Source organism: Micropterus dolomieu, linkage group LG21 (assembly GCF_021292245.1).
Source record: "Micropterus dolomieu isolate WLL.071019.BEF.003 ecotype Adirondacks linkage group LG21, ASM2129224v1, whole genome shotgun sequence".
Classification (NCBI taxonomy): domain Eukaryota; kingdom Metazoa; phylum Chordata; class Actinopteri; order Centrarchiformes; family Centrarchidae; genus Micropterus; species Micropterus dolomieu.
The window spans coordinates 25,886,036-25,904,318 of record NC_060170.1 but is presented as its reverse complement, the minus strand read 5'-3'; the positions used below and the strand labels follow the sequence as shown (position 1 = coordinate 25,904,318).

General features: G+C 39.9%; 2 protein-coding genes across 6 annotated transcripts; one reads left to right on the top strand and one right to left on the bottom strand.

Moving 5' to 3' along the window:
• Positions 1-426: 426 nt before the first annotated feature.
• On the bottom strand, positions 427-5,306 carry LOC123960407 (uncharacterized protein C2orf81 homolog). Of its 4 annotated transcripts, none has more exons than XM_046035116.1 (4): positions 5,177-5,306; positions 2,009-2,261; positions 1,632-1,838; positions 427-1,538 (listed from the first exon to the last, which is right to left on the bottom strand). In XM_046035116.1, exons 2-4 carry the CDS (start codon positions 2,246-2,248, stop codon positions 681-683), a joined length of 1,305 nt encoding a protein of 434 aa, XP_045891072.1. In that variant the 5' UTR covers positions 2,249-2,261; positions 5,177-5,306; the 3' UTR covers positions 427-680. The 4 variants fall into 4 exon arrangements, with proteins under 4 accessions (XP_045891072.1, XP_045891069.1, XP_045891071.1 ...); XM_046035113.1 differs by lacking the exon at positions 5,177-5,306 and adding an exon at positions 4,577-4,679; XM_046035115.1 differs by lacking the exon at positions 5,177-5,306 and adding an exon at positions 3,962-4,170.
• On the top strand, positions 4,680-10,426 carry wdr54 (WD repeat domain 54). Of its 2 annotated transcripts, none has more exons than XM_046035121.1 (10): positions 4,680-4,816; positions 5,026-5,306; positions 6,034-6,096; positions 6,349-6,415; positions 6,852-6,908; positions 6,995-7,122; positions 8,937-9,037; positions 9,327-9,489; positions 9,721-9,795; positions 9,913-10,426. In XM_046035121.1, the coding sequence occupies exons 2-10, from the start codon at positions 5,082-5,084 to the stop codon at positions 10,042-10,044; spliced, it is 1,011 nt and encodes a 336-aa protein (XP_045891077.1). In that variant the 5' UTR covers positions 4,680-4,816; positions 5,026-5,081; the 3' UTR covers positions 10,045-10,426. The 2 variants fall into 2 exon arrangements, with proteins under 2 accessions (XP_045891077.1, XP_045891076.1); XM_046035120.1 differs by having other exon boundaries at positions 4,725-4,846.
• Positions 10,427-18,283: the final 7,857 nt, after the last annotated feature.

Genomic DNA, 18,283 nt, shown 5'->3' with positions numbered 1-18,283 from the left:
TCAAAACGTTATGGGGACAAGAGCAGCCATTACAAAAAGAGGAGGGGACATGTCCCCAGTGTAAATGACACCTATGTATTGAACAGTCAGAAATAGTTGGACTCTGTATTGCATTGTATATAGAGGTGTTCCTGTAATTTATCCTACCCTCATTGATATAAATGGGGTAGATAAAATTATAGAAACACCAGGCTTCAAGTATAACGCAGTAAAATTCAACAGCACGACAAACTACAGCCTCCAAAATCACCATACAGTGAATGAACAGCTCTCTAAAAGTTTCAACAATAACTGAACATTATAACCTTTGTGAAAGTAGGATTTATTACAGGACTGTTGTATTAGACTTCATTAGTTTTAGCTAGATGAACCTACTAAACTGGTAGGTATATATATATTCATATCCAAGAAATAACAATGCATATATTCCCAGTTTATCAGGTCATATATTTTAATACATGTATATTGTATCTCACTAACTGCAAACAATGCATGGGGAAAATGGAGTGAGCCAAAATCTTTTCAAAACATATATAACCATCTGTCATAACCTAGACATTGTATGACATATTCTTGTATTAAAGGGATATTTTTGTTTCATTAACATATGATATGATATGGCTATAACTCATTCTGCTCTTAATACAGTGACATACATGAATTATCACAAAATTTTATAATCAGTTGTCCCAGTTCTTTGACTCAAACAATGGCATGATGCGAGGTGGTGGACCTGTGGTAACCTGGTCAACTGAAAGCAGTGGCATAGCTACATCACTGTGTATCAGCTTCAGCTTGGTAGACTGGGCCGGAGGGTTACATTTGAAAGGGTTCATTTCAACTGCCTGGGGGTCCAGGAGAGAAACACCCTTGGCCAAATCCATTGTGTCCATCCTCAGAGGCCAAGAGGACACCATCCCTTCCCTTCTATGTATAGAGGGAGACAATCTCTTCAGCCAGACATCTGCTTCATTTCTCTTCTGAACCTTTGCTGGCTGATCCTTGGAGCTGTTTAGTGGCTTCAGTGATGTTACAGTCCACTCAGTTTGCTGCTTGTTATATCTTCGTTCTAGTTTGGATAGTCCACTCGGTTTCTTGGAGTTGGATCTTGTGTAGTTATTATCCACAATCTCATACTGAGGAAAGATGCAGTGTCGAGGCAGGAGGGAGTGATCAAGCCTTGGTATGGGTTGGTAGTCCTTATGCTGATATATTGATCCAGTCATATGGTTATAAACAGAATCTGTTCTATTTTTACTCTTTACCTCCACAGCCTTTTTCTCTGCTGAACAGGACAGGGATGGCAGTAATTTACCTGCAACAGGCTTGGGAGGTAAATAAACCTGCTGCTTTTTCCTTTGATTAACTTTTGGTGGGGAGCGAGGAAAAAGTACTTTATAGCACTTGTCACTGACAGGCCTCCTGGGACTTGTTTCCTTTTCAAATTGCTTTGGAAAGCTGCTTGTGTGAGCCACAACATTACATTGCTGGTTGAGTCTTGGCTTTGTTTGTGCTGGGACCTGAACAATGCCAGCCTCCTGTTGGAAAAAATATATAGAGATAATATAGATATGGAACATCTTAGTGGAAATTTAAAGGGAAGACTTGCAGAAGAGACATATCAAGAGTACCTGTTGTGAGGCGGGGTCAGGCTGAGGGGTAGCATTTACAACAGGTAAACATCCTTGAGCCCAAGCATCTGAAGTTCCTGGCATAGGCTCCAAGTCTTCTGTTTTAGATGCTTCCTCTGGTCCTTCTCCTTCATCTAAGCACAGGATTTGCTGCTCTAAAATCTGCACGAGGTAGCTCTTGGCCCAGGATGCGGAGAAAGGTTCTAGCTTAAGGGCAAAGAAGGCAACATCATGGATGTTATATATATGTATCATGGGTGGTTGGATGAAAGCTAAGATAAATAATTGTATTGGTCCCTCCACAAATGTCAATCAGTAAAATGATTTTCACAAAAGTGAAATAAAAATAAAAAGCATATATGACTTTTCAGTTTTACCTGTCTTTCAATGTACACCTTTAAACAGCCTTCCATGACCTTGCTCAGCAGTTCTTCCATGATCTCCCCCACTGTCTCATCTGCATCCTCCTGGATCAACATGTCCATCCACTGGGCCTGAGTTAAGCGACCAGGGATGATATCTTCCAACTCCAGGTCCTGCGGTGGAGATGTGGTCACGTGGACTGGCAACCTACCTCTACGCTTGTCAGCTTGGGTCTTGGCTGCAGAGCGGGGCATCTTGGCTCAGAGGCTGATTTGAAAATGAAACACAAAAGACAGAAAATGATGATGAAGAGTTTGATATTTACTGGGTAAACAAAAAATAAGAAGAAGGTACAACATCATTACCTGTCAGTTGGCATGTTGCTGTGAAAATGTCATATGGTAAACATTAGGACATTCTGGTGGATGTGATCAGACTTGACACACTTCATGGGAACTTTCCAGTACAACTATAATGCCCTGAATCATTACAGGACTTTCCTTTTCATATGGACATAATCCTCTTCTTCTTACTGTAATTCCTTACAGAATGTAATCAGTAATTAAAGTTAGAGTTTGGACAATGTTTCATGGCACAAACTGAGGCTATGGTCAGCTAGTGTTCTGGACTGGATTGCACCAGTTATTCGTAAATGCATTACTAAAATTGTGTGTCTCCGTTCGCTTAGTAACTACTACTAACTAGTTTCAAAGTAATGAAACTACTTTCACGATAGGCCCTCAGTCTTCACACACACTGAGAAAAACAAGGAGAAACGTTGTTTATTTTTAGTTTCTTAACAGACAGGCTAATTAAATGTGTATTAAAATGTGGTAACATATAGGCTAAAATAAATAAAACAACACTTAATTTATATCAGAATGCTGTTTGTTGATTTCAGCTCAGCATTCAACACACAACTTCTCCCTTGAAACTGGCAAACTTCAGACACCAAACAGTTTGGATTGGTGCTCAAGTCTCCTCCACTCTAGTGCTCTACACTGAAGCCCCCCAGCGCTGTGTGCTCAGCCACTTGAGCATATCGTGAAAGCAATTTCTCATTCATTTGAGCAAGTTGCAAATGTTTTTTGCAACTTTGTCTTTACATTGCTGACAGTATTTTGTCATTTTTTCAGTCGTGCTATGCAGTGCTGTAAAGCAGTCTTGTGTTTTTCCTTTCTGCATCACAATGACATGCTCTGCCAACAAATTACATTAAAAAAACTAAAGTCGTAAATGTGAATCTTGTCTAATCTCATCCAATGTATAACTTTGTACTGTTGAAATTGATACATGCCATACAGAAAAAGTGCAGACTTGTGCATTTCCAATCATTGTCATTCAAACCTTAGCCATAGTTTACATCAGAAAATACTTCCAGAGCACACTGTTCAATTGACAACATGGCTAAACATTTTGACTATCTTGTACATAAACAGTTACACAAGGACTTGTCATTCTGATACACTGACATGTTCACTGGTATAAAGATTTATTATTGACAGATGGATTTTGAGCAAGTTACGGGCTTTTCCAGGTAATCCACTATGTAGTGCCGTTTGTACGATATGTTTTGAGAAATGCACTGTTTTGCAAATGTTTAGCGACTAAGAAAAGACTGTACTAAAGTATATGTAACAAGAATGAATCAGAAAAGCAGAAATTAGCTTCAATGTCCATTATTTTTTTTCACTGTATATAGTAATTTACTTTTGTTGCATTATCCCAGTGCAGATGCCATTGTTGATTTACACTTCTCCACATTATTCCTTTCTCCTCTGACTTTGATAATTTAATATTGACTTCAACATCTCCTTTTTTAGCTGCTTCTTTTGCCAGCTTTCTCATTTCCCTGGATTCCCGAGTGTGCTGGGACCCACATGAATATGACATTTTCCCTCGTCTAGCTATTCTTGAGTTCATAAATAATACATCATACAACAGATCCAGGTGACTTCTGGCTGTACCTGTCTTCATGCTTCTGAGCTTACATCTGCGCCAAACTCTTTATCATAGACTCCAGTGTCCTTTGCCATTTGATCTCCTGTCCACCCAAAACTTGTTTTTTTGTGTTGTCTCCTTCTCCCAGCATGCGTGCAGCCCCCTTTTTGCTGGATGGCCATCTCCATGCTCTCTTTGATTGACCCAGTAATTAGCCCCCAGGTGCCTCAGCCACAGTGGAATTCCCATGCAGAACACAACACCGGATTTCAAACAACGATGAAACTTCATATCGGGAGGAAATCAACAAGCTCGCGAGAGAAATCTGCTTTGAACCCAAACAGATAACGTTACAAGTACATTTTGAGCAGACAAAGCAGTTGTCACTTTGAATGTGTATTGCTGAAAAATTCAACTGTATTACGAGGAGTACTATTTAAAACTAACTTGCGAGGCGTTTTACGTTTGAAACCTAGGGGCATTCATACGTAGCGTTATCACTTTTAGGTACCATAATTAAGTTATAGCCTACACTTTAAATGCAACGCCGCGTGTACGGGTCACGTTTAACGAATGATAACGTTAGATCTCAAACCTTTTTTAAAACCACAGACTGTATAAAAGTAGCACTATGCACTCACCTTACAATCTTCTGTGTATCATTTGCTCCATATGGTCTACGGTTACTTAGCAACCGAGCACGCAAGGATGACGCAGTACGTAGAGGTGGCGTTGTCTCTATGGCTGCAGAGGACGCGAAGGTAATCCTGTTGCTAACAAGAGCTAGCAAAGTGCTTCGTTCACCATAACTTCATATGTAATGATCGATCACGACGGCGCCAAAGATAGCTACGCCAATTCTTATGTAACGTTTATCTGAAGTAAGAGGGAGTGCAACCTGTCACACAAAAGTAACCGTGTTCTCTTTTGTTTACGCTGCGTTGTTGCAGTTGGCTTCTCGCTAACTAGCTTCCTGCTAATGTTAAGAATTTAGCGTTGCCATTTGCTGCCAAATAACGGTATGCCTTTTGTTAACACAATTGTTAATTTAACAACTCGACTTGTGGTTACCTTTATTTTCTTCTATTAGACTGACACCACCCACTGCCATTTCAACAAACTGCGCTGTTTGGAGAAGGCTGCTCGATGTATCACAAAGAAAAGAGCATCCAAATCAAAAACAGCGCGTCTGCGTTGTACAACAACCTCAGCGTGTTGCGCATCGCCCCGCGGCGCCTCACCTATTTCACGGTTGTCCATGCTAACGTTGTCAACATGGTCAGCGCTTCCTGGGACGGACTCAACTATTCCCACCGTCAGCTACAGTCTAAGGAGCCCAATGTCGCCACAAGCACATCGCTCATCATGCAGGTCAGGCCACAGTGCAACTCCAGCAGTGTTTTCTCAATGTCTCTCGCTAACTATTTTACACAGTGAGAGCTGCTGGGATAGGATATCAGATATCAAGTTCCATTTCACATTCTTTCTAAATTCTCACTGAATTTGAAATGAGACTATGAGTATGAGTGCCCACTCCTTTAAATCAGACGGACAGTTTAGAAATTGTTGTCAAATTTATAAATAGTCCCCCAACTTTAGGGAACAGAAAGTAATTGGACATGTGAACATACATTTAGATAAACATATTACACAGTGTAAACTATTGAATTTAATGTCAGTTACTGGCTAAAATCTGTGACCCATATACATCTGCAGGCACTTATCTTCTAAGTGATGCTCTGCAAGGACAAGACTGGCTATAAAAACATATTGGTTGCCGTGTTTGTATATGTAGGTTCACTACCCTGCTGCAATGTCCTAACACTGGGGGACTATGTATAAAAAGGGCTGCAAACACTTTTAATGTTGAAAGTAAGCACATAGTCATAGCCATTGTTTAATTTCCAATCCAATGTGCAGTGCTAGAACGACAAACAAATTCCTCCTTACAAAGTTTATTTTCTTCCTTTAATAGGTTGCTGGCAAATATAAAAGGGGGCATTTTAACATGATCTTATTTAGTCTTTTCCTCTGTTATACCGTATATGCATTTGTCTGTATCATAAAAATAATGCAATCCTGTGTTTTCTTGTAACAGGCGGCGTTTTGTGTCCTGCCCTCTCGTGATCTGCTGGTGGTGACCTCTCAGAAAGGCATCCAGGTGAGTGTTTGTGTGTGTCTGCTCTTCTCTGCCGTCATTGGCAGTTGCTACATTTGGAGGACACTGCTACTTCTGCTATTTATGATTACCTATAATGACTGGGGTTGTATATATTACGATGGGGAATGGGTCCAGACTGAAATGTGTCGTTTAATACTTTTTTAAATGTGAACCTAAACAAAAGTATTAATATATGTGTTTTTGCAGCCTTTTACTTTACTTAACTTACATAATATAAATCCATCGTTTTAGATGTATGAATCCGATGGCTCCATCATGGTGTACTGGCATGCACTGGATACTCCGGAAACACCTACAGGTAAACTTACATATAAACTGTGGATTTGCCACACATGTAGGCACACAAAGAATGAACTGTCTCACTTATATGATGCAATGCAATAAGATATACAGCATGATATACTTTGTTGTTCCTGGAAATGTGTCAGTGCAGTTGATCCATCCTCATAACACAAACATAATTTAAGACATCAGTGAGAGGACCTGATTATTATAATGAAATCAACAATTTACAGACGTCTGTGCCTACATTATTATATCTACACAATCACAAACGGTAGAGAAGACATTGTACACATGAACAAATAGATACTGATGGTTTTGTTTTCCCATTTATTTATACACATGTTCATATATGCATTTTTTTTTGCAATCACACATTTGTGTGTGAGAGAAAAGTATTAAAGATTTTTATACCAAATCTAGAGCACTCACAGAACTTATTTTTGTCCCAGCTCAGGCCGTGTTTGCTCGAGGGATATCGGCAGTGTGGGAGAATTATATATGTGTTGGTAAGCATGGAGTGGAATATATTCATATGTATATTAGAAATACAAGGCGAAACTCTTCAGTCTGCTGTCTGTTTTGCTCTCTCTAGGTGTTTCATCTGGTGCAATTCTAGTATTTGATGTTCCCAGTAAAGGCAGTAATATTACCCTGTCTGAGGTTCTGGAGGAGCATAAGGAGTCCGTCACTGACATGGCCTCGGAGTGCTCTGGCAGCCAGGTATGTGTGTGTGCATTGTTTGTGGTCTTTCCGTCTGAACCTTTGCTGACACAGGATAGCTCCAACTTTTTCATGAATGACAGCCTACATAAATAAATTACTACTTTATATAATACTTCTAGGAACGGCAGCCATTCTATCATTCACATAATCCCTTCCACTCTGCTGCTTTCCAAGTTGGATGGTGAGCAATGGGGCTTTCTCCTTGTTTGAACTGCAGGTGACCTAGTTGGTCGTTCAAACCCGTTTTATTGCATTTTTAATTTACTGCCGCCTGGTTCTAATAGTTCTTTTATGTCAGAATTCAGTGATTTAAAAAAATCCTTTTTCATAAGGTTGGACAGTGTTATTATGGTTGGTGGTTTTAATATTCACATCAGTGACGTTTCTTGTAGCTTTGCTGATGATTTTCTATGTGTCACAGAATCCTTTAATTTTATTCAACATGTGTATGGTCCCACACCCATTAGGGGTCAAACCTTGGACCTTGTTTTTACGCTTGGTTTAAATATTGACTGCCTTCGCTTGGAGGAGCTGCGTGTTACTGATCACAAATGTGTTTTGTTTTTGTCTTTTAATCTGGACTCTCTGCCTGGTAAACCTGCAGATCGCTCTCGCATCATAAATCGCCTCTTAGCTGAGAAGTTTTCTGCAGCTTTTTTATCAACACTGATGTTGATAGTCTGGTCCACTGCTTTAACCCACATTGCACTGCTGTTCTGGAGAAAGTGGCTCTTAGTAAAATGAGACTCGTTCCCTCCATAAATTCCCTGGTTAAATGACACCATTTGTTGTTTCCGGCATGAATTTAGGCGGGTAGAGCAACTGTGGAAATCCAACCTAATTTCCCCAAGTAAACCTCACCCTAAAGCCTTGTTTGGCACAGTCAACACCACTGTCACTCTTTGCACTTCCTGATGTGCATGTATTTTCAAGGAAAGATTGCAATAGATTCCTGTCTTACTTTGTGGATAAGATTATAGATGTCAGGGCTAGCATCATTCCCTCCTCTACTTCCTTTTATGCTTATCCAACTCAGCCATCAATTTAGGCCTGATCCACTCCTATTTCCCTGCAAGACCAAATTGATGTGGTAGGCAGTATGAAAACTTCCTCATGCCCTGTATACATTTCTCCAACTCGAATGCTCAAAAACACATTTTGGTCTGTTGGTCCATGCCTGGTCTTGATCATAAATAGCTCCCTGGTTTGGTTCCACCTTATTTTAAACGTGCAGTTGTGCAGCCTCTTCTGATCCATCCCTCCCCAAAAACCATAGGCCTATTTCCAAGCTTTATCTCTCACTGGCTTCGCAGGCAGGTTCAGGATTCATTTTAAGGTTGTTGTTTGTTTTCTCATATAGAGCCCTGGATGGTCAGGCACCCGAGTACATCTCTGACCTGCTACACCCTTATTTCACCATTAGGTCACTTAGCTGACCAGAGCTTACTGGTCGTTCCTCGCACTCAACTGAAAATAAAAGTTTTTTCGTATCTTTGAAGAGGTGACATACATTCTGCAGGCTTGACCCCTTTTAAAAAGCAGCTGAAGACTCTTTTATACCAACTGGCCTTTGTCTCGCTTCGTGCTGTCTAATGTGTGCAGTCTTGTGTGTTTATAAGGTCTGTTATTGCTTATGTTTTATAGGCTGATTACTTTACTGTTTTATGATGTTGTTGCTTATGTTTAATTGTTGTTTCTTTACTGTCTGATGGTTTTATTTAATATTTTACTCTTGTAAAGCCCTTTCTGACCTTGATCTTTGAAAGTTGCTATACTGAACTAACTTTGCTGACTTTACTTATTCCCCTCAGGAGTGCATAGCTGATCTGGTCACTGCAGATGATGGGGGCAGCCTGTGTGTGTGGAAGTCTGGGGAGGAATTTCAGCTGCTGAACAAAATCTCTGGCTTTGAGTAAGAAGTTGATTGCTTTATAGTTTTGTCATTTTTGATCTACAATGTAAACCAAAATAAATCGGTAAAATGACAGCCAACTGTTGAAACTCCATCCTCACTAACATTAAACTCCTCTTCTACTCTTAACTTTCCTCTCTGTCTCTCTCCTGTGCTGTACTAATCTAATCTACTTTATGTCCCTTTCCACTGTCCTTTGTTTCTTTCCCCTCTTCACTCTAATCTAATGTCCTTTATTTCCCTTTATTCCCCGATGGCAATGACCCTCCATCTTCCTCACTGCGCTCAGTATGAGCTGCTCATCTGTCAAGTTGTGGAAAGGTACAGTAGTGGCAGGTTACGGCACAGGCCAGATCCGTCTCTATGAGGCAGTGACGGGGATTTTGCATGCTGAGATCAACGCCCACGCTCGCTGGATATACTCACTGGACATTGCTCCTTTTTCTGGACTGGTGAGTTGTATAACCCAAATGGATAAGAAATATTTATTTTCACTGACAGTTTATTTTGTTGGCATTTATCATTAAAGAGGCAGAGCTAAAAATAAGAAGGGATTCATAAATAATCTCGTCAAAGATGACTATTATCTATTTAGCTCTAAAGTATGTTCAGGTGGTTCTCAGTTTTTTTGGGCATATCTCATATCATTGGATTTTGTGTGACCGTCTGCTTTTGTGCTTTAGCTTCTGTCTGCTGCTGAGGACTCTCTAGTCAGGGTGTGGCACCTGACACTGACCCCAGAGACCAACAGTGTGGAGGTAACTTGTTGTCTTATTAAGTCGAGAATCGAGGCATTATTTATGGCGTTTTCTCTTAGGTTTAACTATCAGATCCTTTTATGAGACCCTGACTGTGTTTTCCTCATTTCCTCTTAGGTTGCCCATTTGCACAATGAGTGTGTGATGGACACACAAATTTGTGGTGCCAAGTTCTGTGACGGCGATGGTTATGCCTTTGCAGTGACAGGCCATGACCTGAGTGAGATTATCCGCTACACACAGTCGTAGAACTTTGTGTTCATTGAGGCGGATGAATGTGAGTTCTGGAAGGATATGATGACCCAGAGAGAACAGAGTCAAATGTCAGGCTGAGATTCTGCAAGGAGAGGGGTATTTAACGAGATCTTTTATAGTAGAAGCATTGTTACATCATGGCATTTCTGCCTCCATAGCTACAACATTTAGCAGGAGATTAGCATATAACAAAATAATGCAAAATGTGTTGAAAGTTTCTATAAATATTATAGACATAATATAAAGTACACATGTTTACATGTATGTGAATGTAGCTTTAAGAATTAATAAAATATTCTATAATTATTTCTGACATTATTGAAACAGAATTACTGTTTCAAACCGTTGTACCAGTAAAACATTGTTAGAAAAAAAAGCTGTTGTCTGGGTTTTAACTGTGCACTTCACAAATGCACCAATAGGTGGGGCTTTAGGTTAATTATTGTTGAGCAGGGCAATGACAGTGTAGTGAAAACAGGGTTCACTACAGGGCAGGGTGGAGTTAGCTGAAAGGCTTATGGACTGAAGACAAGAGTATTCGAGAAACTAGACATTGTGTTTGGATACTGTGTGCAGACAACAGGACACAGGCCGCTCATGTCAACCATGAACAGGGGCACATTGCAGAGGGAGGTCTTAAACATTGTCATTGTATTGGCCAATTTCTTAGATGGCCTCCTGTGTGTCATCTCTTCTCTTCCAGCCATGTCCACTGTCTAACATTTGACAGACTTCAATGTATACTTTACTATTTCTACTTGTATGCATTCATATTTAATAATATATATTTTTACAGTACAGTCTAATTTATTGTAGTAACAACAGAAACAGACTGTCTATTTCTCAGAAAATGCAACCATTAACCAATTGTTCAGAATTGCTGCGCAAAACCAACAAGACAAAACATCACAGTACAACAGATGTATTGTTTTCTAGGATCTGTTGAGAGGAGCTGAAAATGCCTTTACTGAAAACAAATCTTGCCACCTCAGCTGTATTGTTAGAAACTCTAGTCTTGTTTTTCACAGGCCACATGAGTTGTTGTTTTTCTTTTAGATCACGCAGGTATCATTGTAATCCCACCGACCTTATTGATAATAGAGATAAGATCAGATGAATCAGGTCAACGAGGAATTGTGCGTTTTTTGTCAGTCTAAGCGTGTAAATCCCAGAGTTCTAGTCTTTTCTGGTTTGCAGTCAACACTGGTCACATAACATCAACTGACAAGACTGTTTTGAACCCACACACATGGCAGGTTATGTAACTTCAATTTGGTAGGTACCAACTGACAATCATGTTAATGCTGATGGCCCGGTCAAATGTAAAGCACAAACATGCACTGCAGTGACATGAACGCACACAGTCTTAATTGAATCAGTATGTTGATGTATATTTCAGTATGCCATGTCTACTTTCCAGCTGCAAGGGGTGGGGTCGCTAACTAAAATGGCTGTAGAGGGTCAGTAGGGGACTAAGCTGTCAATATGAGGTCTCAAATGACACTGAGATTACATAACTAACTGGAACAGTGCAGAGGGAGGAAAAGGTTGGTTAAAAAGTGACACATGAAATAAGCAAAGGATTTAAATAGTAGTGGAGGTGTATAGCTGTGTAAAAGAGCTTGTTAAAGGAAGGGCAGAGAGAATAAAAGGGGAATATATTACAGAAAAACGTGGCAACAAACAACAGCAGTCATTTATTCCTTGTTAACCAAATCAATAGTTCTGTGTGACACTCTAGTCCTGCACACAGCCCCAGGGCCACACATGCTGTGTACTGCTACAGTACTTGTCAATAGTCGGCTCTTAGGTGTTAAACACAGCTGAGCACACAATGTTGGGGTGCTCAGACCTCAACGTGAACTGTTACATGTGCGTGCATGTGTGTCCAGTAATAATGGTATTAGAGCAACATTGTCCTACTCATATTTCCCAGTAGACACTTTTATTCTTTTAATCTTTTATTAATGAGAGTGACAAGACAAAAATAGATTCTGCAAGACCTTCAATGGAAGGCCCCCAGTGGTCCAGTGTGAATAAAATAAACCTCCGTTTTATTCAGCTGTCCAGCAATTAAGGCGTATGACAAATCTCTCATTTTTATTCAATAATCGAAGTGAAAAAACAACAAGACAAGTTTTTTAGTGTACAATACAAACAATACATGGGTTTCGACCAAGCCTGGATTGTCAAATACTATGCCACAATACAAGTTCATCCAACTAGACCAGTTATGACCTTATGTGCGTGTGGTGTGTATCTGTATGTGTGTTTAAGTGATTACCAGGGTGAATATCTTTTAGGCTGTTTGTTTGTTTGTGTTTTTCTTCATTATTCTGGTGGAAAAAGAGCAATTTTATCCCATGCCCATCCAGCCTTGTGGCAGCTGCCTAGGCCTGTGTCACTAAGCCTGCTGGGATAGAGTCTCACCAGGGGGGGATGAAGAGCCTAAAGCCCCTCCAGCCTGCTGCCACAGACCGACCAGCTATCTGACAAAGCAACCGGGAAACCAGCTCCCACAGACACGCTGTATAAATAGATCTTCCATTTTAAACACACTGAAATGGGAAGGAGGGGGTACTACAAACTGACAGACTTGAAAAACTGCCACTGCTGACTGACAGACGCACAGATATGTGTCAAATATGGAATGCAAACCAGAAGTTGGTAACATTCATAAATGCAAATAGCATTTAATAAGTTTGTTTTGTAAAGTATATTTTATATAAAATTAAATATGTTGTTCCTAATAAGACTGATTTTGACTGAAATGCTTCTGTAGCATTGAAAAGCTGCCATACAGCAGCAGCTTTTTAAAATACAGTAAGAGCACCAAAAGCTAACCTTATAAATGCTTGGTGAAATTCTTAGTCTTGTTTACTTTTTCTATTTGTGCATATTCTATCTTCAGATTCAAACCTGCTGTAAGTGATTTTTTTGGGAGCAGCTGAAACAAGTCACGAACACAACACTGGTATATTATTACCTTTTACATTGATATTGTGAACTTTCTTAACAAACGGTTGCTTACACACATCCAGCAGACGGAGCAACATTATCTTTCATTTGGAGTCCAATGTAGTCCAATATTCACACTCTTTTAGCTCTGTTATTGGTCTCTACCAACTCTTGATGAAAATATATAGCTCTTTAGCTGGTAAAGGTTCCACTATGTTCACCAGCTGGTCACTAACTGTGCCTGTCTGTCGTAAACGGCACTATGAGAATGGTGAGAGTGAACCAAAACAGTAAACAGTTGAGGGCAGGACAGCTAAGCAATAAGCTGAAACTCGCTATGAAGCTGTAGTCCCAAGGGGAGTAGATTCAGTTAATAATTCACGAGCCCTTTCACATTGTGTTATTTTTTTCTACTGTTTTTTGATTTTGTTATAAAAAGTATAGCTTTAAATCATTATTTTGCCAATGTTTTTTAATTGGGACAAAGGGCCTGTTGTGGCTGCTTTGCCAAGACACCATTAAACAGATGTATCTGGAAAGTTTGTTTTATTTTGTTTTTAAGAAAAACATGTTTATATCCTTCAAAATAATGTATTGAAAAAAGTCTTGTTTTTGTATTAGTAATGAAACAGTATTGTTGCTGTTGTTGAACAATTTATTAAATCTTATTCTCTACTGATCATCACTATGGAAAGGTACTGATCTAATGTCCAAAACTGTCATTTTTTAATTTATAATAACTTATATTGTGAACTACTGATGCTGAATTGAGATATGTTGCAATCTTCTTATAATATTTACATTTATTCATTTAGCTGACGCTTTTATCCAAAGCGACTTACAATTGCTATGCATTGTCAGAGGTCGCACACCTCTGGAGCAACTAGGGGTTAAGTGTCTTGCTCAGGGACACAATGGTAGATGTCTCACAGTGGGAATTGAACCCAGGTCTCCCCCACCAAAGGCAAGCATCTTATCTATGCGCCATCACCACAATATTTGGAGTAGTTAAGAATTGTTGATTTAAAAAATGTTAATTATTATTAAATTATTAAAATTATTATTTTATGTGATTGGCACGCCAAATGGTATGCAGCACAATATGCAGATATACTTAAGGTATGATGGCAGTTAGAATGATAAGTAGAAGAGAGAAAAGGGTGTGTCAATGAATGAGTGATCATGGTGATTATGATCATTGGAATGTGGAGTGATGATGGGGCTGGATGACTTGGGCAGCTCATCCATTCTGCAAACATGCACCAATGACAAACACTGATGGATAGCGCTGCAGTGGGGTGGATCAGTTTCATTGCTACACACTACTGCAGATTATAGTTAAGCCATGCCAACCCACGCACCTCCACAGCCACAGCTTTTGGGCATCATTAGGCTGTACCATGGTAAACCACACCCACACATGTCATGCCAGGACGATCCACCCTTCCTTCCTATGTGGGCGTCTGATTTGAGGGAAATGTCTCAACAAACAGTACTGACTGACTCACTTTACCTCAAATCTTCCCTGGAAACCATGGCTCATGAGAAGACACGTTGATGCTCCATTGATGAAAAAATTATAAGGGTACATCTACCATGTCAGACTTGGTTGAAATTAATTGGAATGAAAAAGGCTGTTGAAAGTCTTGTTAAAAGGTTGGGTGTGTTAACAACACTTTTGATACCCCAGTTACTTTGAGTGTAACACTCACTATTCAGTAACATTCAAGAACTGTAGAATCTTCTAATGTTCCGATCTTTCAAGCTTGATTAGAGATTTACTGCTTGTCGGTCTATAAATAAAAAGTCATGAAATAGCTCTGTAGGGGAAAAAAACTAAACATCTTTCATGTGTTTAAGGTGTATACTGTGACATTCTCAGTAGCTGTATCCCTGTCATATTAGACACATTGAGATACATGTTGTAGCCTAACCTTTGTTCTAAGAGCACAAATGGAGCCATCCAACAGACAAGAAATTACACTGACACACAAAAATGTGCAAAAACATCCCTCAGTTGTGGCCATGCCTAGCTGCTACACGCAAGTGAGCCTGATTGACCTCACAAAGTACCCCAGTGAGATCACACACCCACCTCAGCTCTCTAAAGGGGAGAGTGCTTTGTGGATCATTTTCAACCTCTTCAAAATACAGACACACAGTCACTTAGGTCAACCTAGATACACTGCTATCTAAAAAAGACACAATCTATGGCTATCCAGTGGTTAACTCCATCAACCATGCTGATAGCAGAGAGGTGAAGGCTACTTTTACTGTGCATTGCTCTATTCTATTCTTCTACTTGAAGTCTCATCATGAGTGAAAAGCTCCCACACCTTGGCTAACCATTTTAACCATGAACCTGATTTGTGAAGGGTGGCAATACAGAGAAATTGACAGGAGCGGAGGAGCAGCAGGAGCAGCTTTACTTACAAACTGTAAGACAACATTCTCAGATGAGAGCTGAAGAAAGGTGCAAATTGTTGAAAGCAGGGCCAGATGTGGAAGCACTATTGTACTGGATGCCAGAGGAGCCATGTTCTGCTGCCAGGGGCACATTGGAGGTGGGGAAAAATGCACCGCTGCTGTCAGGAGAGCTTTGAATTAGAGGAGAGGACAGGAGGCCATCCTTCACTCCAGGATTATGTTATCTGATATTTTGCCATTCAGGATGTTGAAAACAGGGAAGTAAATACAGGGTTAAGCGGACTTGACCATTTAGGTATAGTCCATTATACATAAACACACACACACACACTTAAATTTATATCCCCCGGAACGTCATTTAGAAGGCATGGGTAGGTAGTGGGACTTAAGTGCATTAGATTAGAGTAAAATAAACATGATCAGACCCTGCCATCTGCACTGGGATTGCATGGTTGCTTAGCACTGGGCACTGTTTGGATTGTCTGACGTTGATGTGCTGACGTTGGGGTGTTTGTTAGTGTGTGTGTGTGTGTGTGTGTGGCTATATGTACAGATGGCACTGTTCAAATGATGATGGATTCATTTTCCAGACAGACTTCCAAAAGAAGTCAGTCTTGTCTCAAATGTGTGTGTGCCTGTGTACAATTGTGTGCGTGTTTGTGCATACGCTCTGTGTATTTAGTCTAGGATATTTATTATAAAGATATGATCTGTGATAATTATTGTAAAATGATATCTGATCATTTGTTTTTAACATCACACCCTTCCTTCAGGAAGGAGATTTTATCATCAAAAATTAATATGATTAATTGAAAGACAAAACTAGACTGGCATGCTTCGCATGGTCTGTTATACTCTATTAGATCACTGTGAAAGATGGTTGATTTTAGACATCTGCTTTATGAAACTGATCAAAATGCAGTCACTTTTAATTCCCAACCACTTGTCTTCTCACACATAAACATTCCTCTCATTACCTCTAGTGTGTGGGTGAGCGATTTATTGAGTCTCAAAATAAAGCAATAACAACAGCAATATCCTGGCAACCCATATCATTGTGCTCTGTCAGTGAGCCTGCTAATAGGGTTAATATGAAAGAGATGAATGGGCATCTTCAGGGCACAACCTGAATTCAAAAACATTTCCATCAAGCATCTGGTTATGTGTGAGCACATAGGTGTGTGTGTGTCTGTGTGTGTGCATTAGACAGATAAAGAGAGAGAGAGGGTGAAATGCAGGCTTTATGAGTGGACCAACTTTGCATTCACCTCAGTGCACACTCACCATTCCTAATTGGTAGCTTTGGAGAAAGCCCAGGCAAACTTACTCTGCAGAGATGTCACACAGAGGTTATCTGGGACACCAATGGAAAACAGATGCAAATAGTCATTTTAATCATCTCAAGAGGCATCATGTTCAGCAGCCAAGAAACAAAACAGTCTATTGAGCATTTTTTAAAAATCTGTGCTATGGGGAAATTTTGCATGGTGACTTTGTAACAGCATGTCTTTTCTATGGCTATTTTTAATGTTAGTAAATAAAAGTGAAACTGGTTGATTTTTAATGTTCCGGCAGTGCACCGGCTGTGTTTCAACAGAGGGTCTTCAGTTCAGCTGTGGTGTGCATGTCTTGTATGTGTGTGTGTGTTGGTTGGATTGGAGTTCATTAATCAAAGCAGTATTTGTTTGAAAATTTGATATTTTCTTTTCAGTAATAAAGTTTTGTTCTTAAAAGCCCAAACATGCAAGTTTTCACATCAGATAAGCTGAGCTGGAGTGGTGTCCTTTACTAATGTACATGCACCAGAAATACACACACATTAAACATGTGCCCACATATATGCACCCACATACTCTTAACTTCATACAGACAGTGACCCATAGAAATAGCGTAGGAGTGGTCTGAACTTTAACTGACTGGCTCTGGCTTCATTTAGAATTTTTCTCCCTAAACTCACTGGAAATGAACTTAAGCCTACCATGACTGCGATATAGGCTAAATGGTTGCTTTGAAAAGTGTGCGACAAAGTATCATATATCAGTACTCACATGTGGTGTATGAGAGAGCGAGGCTGAAAAAGAGATGAGGTGTGAGTCTTGCCTCTGGTTCAAAATGTTATATTGAACTTCTGTAAACAACCCTACAGTTTGAATAGATAAAATAAACTCTTTTGATTAGACTGACAAAAACGCAAAATCTTATTTTTGCTCAAATTGTAAAATATATTTAATCACACTCCGCGACCCTGTACGCAGGATAAGCGGTTGACGATGGATGGATGGATGGATATTTAATCACAATGACAATACTTAGGAAGAGCAGGGAAAACTGGAGGAAGAGAAGGAGGATTATCATTGTTTTGTTAAAACCAATGTCATACACACTCATAAATGCTTTAATTATTAAAAACTACAATACTGGGCAGAGCTGCCTTTTATTTTTATTTTTATTAACTTAGTACCCGTCTCCTCCACCCATCAGGCCTCCTGCCTGCCAGCAGGTACACAGGAAGACGATTAAACAGGAAGTGTTAAATGGAGCAGAAGTACAAACACTGCAATCTGCTCACATGTCCTGAGAAAGCTGTCGGACCTACATGAAAACGCAGTGACCCACACGCCCATCCATTAAGGCCAGTCACTCCCACACCGCATGCCTGTGTGGATGGAGGGAGAGGAAAAGAGTTTGGCTCTGAGAGAAAGTCAGAGGAGAAGAGAGAAGTACTTGGAAGACCTTAAGAAGCTCTTACTTTGGCCAATGACTCTCTGGTGGGGAAGCACAGACACAAACACACACACGCGTACACAGTATCAAAGGAGACTTAAAGGCCAGACCTTGCACAAATCAT